At 42.3% G+C, this 9,445-nt stretch overlaps 1 protein-coding gene across 3 annotated transcripts in view; it reads left to right on the top strand.

The window, feature by feature from the left end:
• The first annotated feature begins 5,849 nt into the window (after positions 1-5,849).
• Positions 5,850-9,445, top strand: part of ambra1b (autophagy/beclin-1 regulator 1b) — a 50,962-nt gene continuing 47,366 nt past the window's right edge. For all 3 annotated transcript variants that reach the window (XM_045688060.1, XM_014123984.2, XM_014123983.2), the window contains exons 1-3: positions 5,850-6,138; positions 8,730-8,976; positions 9,365-9,423. In XM_045688060.1, the coding sequence (XP_045544016.1) occupies positions 8,842-8,976; positions 9,365-9,423 (194 nt within the window). In that variant the 5' untranslated portion in view covers positions 5,850-6,138; positions 8,730-8,841. The remainder of the gene's footprint in view (positions 6,139-8,729; positions 8,977-9,364; positions 9,424-9,445) is intronic.

Below are 9,445 nucleotides of genomic sequence, written 5' to 3'. Positions count from 1 at the left end.
AAATTAAAATACTTACAGCTTCATGCTCCATATGGATTTTTTTTAGATGTTTTTATTAACAACAAATCAATACAGGAAGTACATGAGGGAACACAAGTATATATGGATAATATACAATGGGCAATTGAGCTAGGGGGTACAATATCACATTACACAAGGACCTTAAGGGACATACATACACTTATAATTCTAACAGCTTTTTTGTTAGTAGAGTATTTAATTGTCTTAAAATACAGTTCAATTTCTTTTTGTAGAGTTAGAAAATGTGTTTTTTTGTTTGTAAATTTACATTTGTGAATATGAAATTTGGCCAAAAGAATAATGAAATGAATTACAATAAAATGTTTCAGCTTATTCATAGAATCCAAGCAGTACATCTCTCCACAATAGTGTAAGACCTTCATAAATGTGTTCAATTATAAATCTACTGATGTCTTGCCACAGTTGTCTTACATGAATACAATGCCAAAAAAGATGCAACACTGTTTCTGGGTGGTCATTACAAAAGGAGCAATTTGAGTTGATGTTTTCCTTAAACTTCTTCATATAGTGGTTGGCAGAATAATATTTATGAATAATTTTAAAGGAAATGTCTTTAATTTTGTTAACAAGTAGGTATGTGTGTGGCAACATCCAAACTTTTTTCCAACAGATATTATCAATAAATCCATTCCAATAAGACATGACATAAGGTATAGATACAACATCCTGCTGAAACAAGGTTCGTATCGCTCTGTTGTTGAATGGACCAAAAGAGAAACAAATCTTTCCTACTGATGAGTCAACAGGGTCAATAAGGTAGGCTCTGAGGGTCAGGTCTTGACACGTTTCATGCTCTATATTGGAGTTTTCCATAGGAATTCGTGCATGACGTCAGCGCTATCACCATCTACTGGTTTTATGCTAGTCGAACTAGGAAACTCTGAAATTTCCGACTTGCTAACTGGTTGTAGTTATACACGTGCCGTGTTTAACGAATCAGCAAGTCTGAAATGTCTGAGTTTCCGAGTTCCGACTATTATGTAAATTGTGATTGCCTACGGAGCTGTGAAGGGAACGGCACCTCCATACCTTCAGGCTCTGATCAGGCCCTACACCCAAACAAGGGCACTGCGTTCATCCACCACTGGCCTGCTGGCCCCCCTACCTCTGAGGAAGCACAGTTCCCGCTCAGCCCAGTCAAAACTGTTCGCTGCTCTGGCACCCCAATGGTGGAACAAACTCCCTCACGACGCCAGGACAGCGGAGTCAATCACCACCTTCCGGAGACACCTGAAACCCCACCTCTTTAAGGAATACCTAGGATAGGATAAAGTAATCCTTCTAACCCCCCCCCTTAAAAGATTTAGATGCACTATTGTAAAGTGGTTGTTCCACTGGATATCATAAGGTGAATGCACCATTTTGTAAGTCGCTCTGGATAAGAGCGTCTGCTAAATGACTTAAATGTAAATGTAAATGTGCGCACAGGGTGCAGCGCTAGCAGCGACGACGTCATCACGTTATCCAAAAACATGGCAGACATTGGATATATATATAAATGTTAATATCTTCGGCTGACCCTTGTTGGGTCATGGCTGAAAGGGATCCAGCTTTTGTCAAATTAACGTTATTTTTAAAAAGATTTTAGCTAACCCTAGTCATAACTATTTTCCTAACCTTAGCTTAATTACCCTAACCTGCTGCGTATATTCTCCTAACCTGCTAAGAAAAGTCAAATTTGATGTTAATTTTACAAAAGCTGGATCCCTTCTAGCCATGACCCCCTTTTTTTTGCTGCCGAGTACGGAGACGCGGCGAGTCCCCAACAACCGGGTGTAAAGGTTTTCAGGAGAAATGTTAAGAGAGCCTGTGACACGACTTCTGCTTTTGGACTTTAATTAACAAGGCGATTTAACTCCTCCACATTTACTGGGTTGTTTGAACAGTGCAGAAGAGAACCTCCCCCGACAGCTTTTTTCCTTCTTGTCAAGTATGTAGGGGATCTAGTTTCAGGCGTTTCTTTTACGGCACCTACTACGTTAGGTTACTGTTTGGGGGTTAGGGCTTTACTGTAACTGCCTTTTTCTACATCATTTTCCTCATACATTTTCCTTTTCTGGAACGCACCAGTGTGTCTTGAACAACATCATAGTGAGCAACATTAGTGAAATCGGCGGTTCAGCTTCAAATTACAAGTCCGTGATGCAAACGGATAAAAATAGTGCAATCGTGGCACAATTGGACTAGAACATGCTAAAAAAGATTGGAATGTTATATAAATTCAACAGAATCCAATACTTAGTTAATTTGACGGGGCTATACATTTGGGTGAGGTTTTTTTCTCTCCTGAGTAGCCTCGTTTCACTACCAAAAATAAAATTAAACCATCTAGTGTTCAGCGAAATAACAACACAATGTCAAATATAGGTACCCTAGTCAAATAATTAACATCCAGTCACATTAACCGTTACTCTCTCGCAGGAATTCCACTAATGGTCCGTATGTAGCCAAATGTAGCTGCTGCTCATGTTGGTATCTGTACTGATGGCGCAAAAGCCATGAGAGGGAGACATAGTGGAGTGGTAAGGTGCATGCAAGTAGTTTCTCCCGACTCCGCTTGGGTACGCACACTGCAGCATCCACTGAGAGGCTCTTGCTGCCAAGGGAATGAAAATTGTAAACTTTTTTTAAAGCACGGCCCCTGAACTTTTGTGTATTTTCAGCACTATGCAGTGATATGGGCAGCGACCATGTAACGCTTTTACAACATACAGAAGTTCACTGGTCATCAAGGGGCAAAGTATTGACACGTTTTTTAAATTGAGAGGCGAGCTTAAAGTTTTCTTTACTGACCATCATTTTCACTTATCTGACCGCTTGCATGATGACTGTTGGCTGGGCTCCCTGCCTGTGCCATTAAACCCCTACAACTCATCCAGAACGCCGCAGCCCGTCTGGTGTTCAACCTTCCCAAGTTCTCTCACGTCACCCCGCTCCTCCGCTCTCTCCACTGGCTTCCAGTTGAAGCTCGCATCCGCTACAAGACCATGGTGATTGCCTACGGAGCTGTGAAGGGAACGGCACCTCCATACCTTCAGGCTCTGATCAGGCCCTACACCCAAACAAGGGCACTGCGTTCATCCACCACTGGCCTGCTGGCCCCCCTACCTCTGAGGAAGCACAGTTCCCGCTCAGCCCAGTCAAAACTGTTCGCTGCTCTGGCACCCCAATGGTGGAACAAGCTCCCTCACGACGCCAGGACAGCGGAGTCAATCACCACCTTCCGGAGACACCTGAAACCCCACCTCTTTAAGGAATACCTAGGATAGGATAAAGTAATCCTTCTAACCCCCCCAAAAGATTTAGATGCACTATTGTAAAGTGGTTGTTCCACTGGATATCATAAGGTGAATGCACCATTTTGTAAGTCGCTCTGGATAAGAGCGTCTGCTAAATGACTTAAATGTAATGTAAATGTAAATGTAATGACGAGTTTCTCACACGACAGCCCTATCTGGGTGATGTTTTTTCTCGCCTGAATCTAGGATTACAGGTACTCTCCGCAACTATATTGAGGCTATGATTAAGAAGTTGGAGCTCTTTTCTGTCTGCATTAACAAGGACAGCACACAGGTCTTTCCATCATTGTATGATGTTTTCTTTGCAAATGACCTCAAGCTTACGGACAATGTCAAATGTGATATAGCGAAGCACATGAGTGAGTTGGGTGCGCAATTACACAGGTACTTTCCCGAAACGGATGACACAAACAACTGGATTCGTTATCCCTTTCATGCCCTGCCTCCAGTCCACTTACCGATATCTGAACAACAGAGCCTCAACAAAATTGCAACAAGTGGTTCTGTGAAAATTGTACTTAATCAGAAGCCACTACCAGATTTCTGGATTGGACTGCGTTCAGAGTATCCTGCCTTGGCAAATCACGCTAAGACACGAATGCCCTTTGCAACTACATACCTCAGCATTGCAGAGTTATGTGCATCCTTTCAAGCACACCATTCTCATTAACCTATGGTGAGTTATTTGCTATTTTTGATGAATATATAAGGTTTTATATGTAAGATGGTTAAATAAAGAACAAAATTATTGATTATTATTATATTATTATTTGTGCCCTGGTCCTATAAGTGCTCTTTGTCACTTCCCACGAGCCAGGTAGTGACAAAAACTCACACTCATTCTTATGTTTAATAAATGTATTGAATAGTGTGTGTGTGGCAGGCTTACAATGATGGCAACAACAAAAAAACATTTGAGACTGCGCTCACCCTGGTGCTAGTACGCAGCTGGAGGTTGAGTGTTTGAAGGGGTACGGGACTATAAAAAGTTTGGGAACCACTGTTCTAGGGCAACATATAGACCTAATGACGGAAGAGAAGCTGCATGTATCTAATTAAGGACAAGTTGACTAACAAATAGCCTACCAAAATGTTGGAAATTATAAAGCAGAAACATATCTAAATCAGGCAGCAGGAAAAAAATCCTGCACCTCCTGTCAACAAATTGTTCCACTGTCTCTGACTGTGGCCTACACCGCATTTCTATATTTGCGGGGTTAGGTTCAGGTGTGGGCCTCAGATTGTCACTTTATCACATACAGGCCTAGTCTGGCAGTTACGGGTGGGTTATTAGTAATTGTGGGCGGGTGCGGGTGAACAATCAGCTGACCAGAGCACCAGGCCTAAGTAGCCTATGCCACCAAAGCAATTCTGAAGTCTAATACATCCATTGTGCAATTTCTATACTGAAAAAATATATAAATGCAACATGTAAAGTGTTGGTCCCATGTTTCATGAGATGAAATAAAAGATCCCAGAAATGTCCTATATGCACAAAAAGCTTATTTCTCTGAAATTGTGTCCCCAAATGTGTTTACATCCCTTTTAGTGAGCATTTCTCCTTTGCCAAGATCATCCATCCACCTGACACGTGTGGCATATTAAGAAGCTGATTAAACAGCATAATCATTACACAGGTACAACTTGTGCTGGGGACAACAAACCACCACTCAAATGTGCAGTTGTGTCACACAACACAATGCCACAGATGTCTCATGTTTTGAGGGAGTGTGCAATTGGCATGCTGACTACAGGAACGTCCACCAGAGCTGTTGCCAGAGAATTGAATGCTCATTTCTCTACCATAAGCCGCCTCCAATGTCATTTTTGAGAATTTGGCAGTATGCCCAACCAGCCTCACAACCGCAGACCACGTGTAACCACACCAACCCAGGATCTCCACATCCAGCTTCTTCACCTGCGGGATCGTCTGAAACCAGCCACCGGGACAACTGATGAAACTGAGGAGTATTTCTGACTGTAATAAAGCCCTTTTAAAAAACTCATTCTGATTGACTGGGCCTGGCTGTCCAGTGGGTGGGCCTAGCTCCCAATTGGATGGGCCTATGCCCAGTCATGTGAAATCCATAGATTAAGGCCTACTAAATGTATTTCAATTGACTGATTTCCTTATATGAACTGTAACTCAGTAAAATCATTGAAATTGTTGCATGTTGCGTTTATATTTTTGACAAGTATAGTTTATATTCAACAGATCATTATTTAGTCCAGGGCTCTATAACCCTGTTGCTGGAGAGCTATTGTCCTGTAGGTTTTTGCTCCAACCCTAATCTAGAGCACCCGATTGTAATAGTTAGCTGGTTGATGAGCTGAATCAGGTTAGTTAGGGATGGAGTGAAAACCTACTGGATGGTAGCTCCCCATGAACAGGGCTGGAAAGCTCTGATTAATCTAGTCCAACTGTGGCATGATTCCTCTATTCTTTTTATCAGTTTCAATGGGGGACTTTTATATTGAAGGCGAATCGCCGATTCCACTATTGTTGCTCACGCTAAAAATGTTCACGACACACATCTCTGGGAAGCTAGCTACGCAGTAGACGGATAGCTAGCACAATGAATTTGCTCTATGCCAGGAAAATATGATGAAATAGATTTATCAGAGGATATGAATGTGATCAATCGCAATTATCATAGATTGATATTGGTCAATTCATTAATGTGTCGAGGCTAAGACAAGTGTAGCAAGCTAGTACTTGCCGTACATTTTTGCTTGCTACGCTAACAGTTAGCTACGCCTATGATGACACATTTCAACAAGAATACAAGAAAGAAAGGTAGGCAATGGCTTCTTGACTCAGTCGTTAGCTGATTCTGCAGAATATAAGAAGTTTGTTTCTGTTATGCCTCATATCTAACGTTCTATCGCCGGCTTTGTTCTATACAGTAGCTAGTTAGCTCGCTAGGTATGCTAATACAGTATCCGGGACTGGCAGCAAGGATTGCTAACTTTAGCTATTTTCCAAATAACTAACATTAGCCAACTTAATAGCAAGTTTTTTTCAATTGGCTAGTTACCAAGTTTAGCGGGATAATCTAGCTAGCTATCGGGTTTCGTTGGGTGGCTACACTGACAAATTAGCTAACGTTACTATAGTTATGAAAAAACATTTGCCGGTACCATTAGCTGGGTTTCTGGTTGGTTCTTGGTTGTTTGCTTACCGAATGTTAACGTTAACTACTTAGCTTTCTAGATAGCTCACATTTGCTAGTAACGTTAGTAGCTAATGTTGGCTAAATGTTTTTGGCTAACGTTAGCTGGTTAACTAGTTTGCCAATTTGCTAACGTTAACTCGCTAGTTTGTTAGACGTAGCTGTTTCAGACGCATTTTCTTGTTAGCTATCAACGTTATTTACTTGTTACGGCAGTGGTTCTAGCTAACTAGCTATATTAATCAGTTTGCCAAAATCCTATTTCTTTTTTGAAGTTATCGTAGCTAGGTAACAGTACATGGTACTCTCAAACTGTTTGTCAGCCACCTAGTATGACATTTCTGAAATTCAGCAGTCTATGAATATAGGCATGCACTGAGTGTACAAAACATGAGCAACACCTTTGCCCTCAGAACAGCCGCAATTCGTTGTAGAGTCCATGCCCCAATGTGTCGAAAGCGTTCCACAGGGATGTTGACTCCAATGCTTCCCACGGTTGTGTCAAGTTGGCTGGATGTCCTTTGGGTGGTGGACCATTCTTGATACACACGGGAAACTGTTGAGCATGAAAAATCCAGCAGCGTTGCAGTTCTTGACACACAAATCGATGTGCCTGGCAGATACTACCATACCCTGTTCAAAGGCATTTAAATATTTTGTCTTGTCTATTTACCCTCTGAATGGTACACATACACAATCCTTTAACCTGTCTCCTCTCCTTCATCTACACTGATTAAAGTGGATTTAACAGGTGACATCAATAAGGGATCATGGCGTTCACCTGGTCAGTCTGTCATGGAAAGAGCAGGTGTTCCTAATGCTTTGTGCACTCAGTGTTAACCTAATCAACATATCCCAAACATGTTCTTGGGGACCCCAAGGGGTGCACGTTTGTTTTTTGCCCTAGCACTACACAGCTAATTCAATAAATAGTTCTCTGCATATGACATAGTTGTTATCACTTGGCATTCTTAGAATAACAGCATTGGAGTTGCAATAACATAGTTGCATAATAATATGCTTGTGATGTTGTGTATTTGGGTACTTTTTGACCACATACAGGCTTTTCAGAGTCTATTTGTGACTCTGCACCACAGACTTACATTCAGTTTCTTCTTAGATTGTAATGTAGAGCTAAGACAAGCCACAGGGATAGCTTATGAAACACCACTCATTGGCGTTCTGGAAAGCGACTTGATGAAAATTGCATACCGCAGTGATGATCCGTGTTTGGATCCGGTTTGGACGTCTGTCTTACTTAGAATTGCAATTAGGCCCACCCGTCATGGTTTAAAATAATGTGGCACTGCCTGCCAAGGATTGTGTGCTCCTAATATGACTCTTGTTGGTCATCTTTGTTTACTGGAAAATCTCCCGCTCCAGTGTTGTAGAAATTTTCCCCACGTTTAAAATGCCTTTGGGTATCCAAGCCCAAGTTAAACAAGGCTTGTTAAGAGGGTGCAAAGCAGTGCTGTTTTGCATTGCCTGTGGCGTTTTGTCAATTTGTGACCAAAATATGACAACATTTTAAGAGTGCAACATTTTGGCAGCCTTCCAGATGTGAGATCTTGACTTTGGCTGCACATGTAGGCCAGCCAGAGAGCTGCAAGCTTGGATGTTCTTATTTAAGGACACGGGATATTTTAGTACCGATCCCCTGAATATACTTAACAAAAATATAAACACAACATGCAACAACTTCAAAGATTATATTGAGTTTTAGTTCGTATAAGGAAATCGGTCAATTTAAATATGTTCATTAGGCCCTAATCTATGTATTTCACGACTAGGCAAGGGTGCAGCCATGGGTGGGCCTGGGAGAGCAGGCCAGGCCCACCCACTGGGGAGCTAGGCCCAGCCAATCAGAATCAGTTTTCCCCATAAAAGGGCTTTATTGCAAACAAAAATCAGTTGTCAGTGGTCCGGGTGGCTGGTTTCAGACGATCCCGCAGGTGAAGAAGCTGGCTGTGCAGGTCCTGCATTTTATATTTTTGTTCAGTGTAGTTCTATAGCACTCACTGGTAGTGCTGCTTCTAGCTGTCAGTTTATGTAATGTCTAGGCCAACACAGCACACCCTCATGATCTCAATGTAGTCTGTCAAACAAATTGTACAATCTTCAACTACTTCCATGTGCAAAACCTATGCCAACCACAACTAAACTACGATCTTCTGTTCTTGGCCCTCTCTTCCCATTTTCTCTTTCTCCTCCCCAGCCTAGACTCTGCATGGCGAGCGAGTGGTGGCAGCAGAAGTGACTGTCCCTAGAGCAGCCAGAGAGGCCAGTGGTAGAGTGGTGGTGTGGCCCCGTACGGGAGGAGAACCACCATGGCCTCTCGTCATCAGAGGAACTCTGTGCGGATCCTGTCCAGCCGGGAGCGCGGCTCACAGGCCTTTGGCTCCAAGCGCCTCCTGCAACAGCTGGTGGAGGAGAAGGTCCGCTGGATGAAATGGCAGAGTCAGGTAAAAACGAAAGAAGCACACTATCCCAGTCAAAGGATTAGTCAAAACTGCTTTGGTTTCAACAGATATGGAATAGTAGTAGGCTATCAATCTCTCACTACTTTCACTACCCACCTGCTGCAGTAGGCATTTTGATCTGGGACAATATACCATTGCCTTTAACTCATCACCATGGAAACAATGCCCTGTGCTTATCTTTATCATCTATAGTCTATTTTGGGAGTTGTTCTTCAAAATCCCTAATAATATGCAGTTGATGGATCACAATTTCATAAGTAAAAAAAACTGTCTGTTTGAATATATGTAATTATACTATGATTTGTGCATTTAATAATGTGTGTGCTACCTCCATGTAAGGCATTAAGCAATGTTTGTTGCCCTTACACAGAAAGTGGAGCTGCCAGACAGCCCTCGATCGACGTTCCTGTTGGCCTTCAGCCCAGACCGGTAAGGAACTCAACTGACCCGG

Source organism: Salmo salar, chromosome ssa10, assembly GCF_905237065.1.
Source record: "Salmo salar chromosome ssa10, Ssal_v3.1, whole genome shotgun sequence".
NCBI lineage: Eukaryota > Metazoa > Chordata > Actinopteri > Salmoniformes > Salmonidae > Salmo > Salmo salar.
This window is presented reverse-complemented; position numbering and strand designations above follow the sequence as displayed.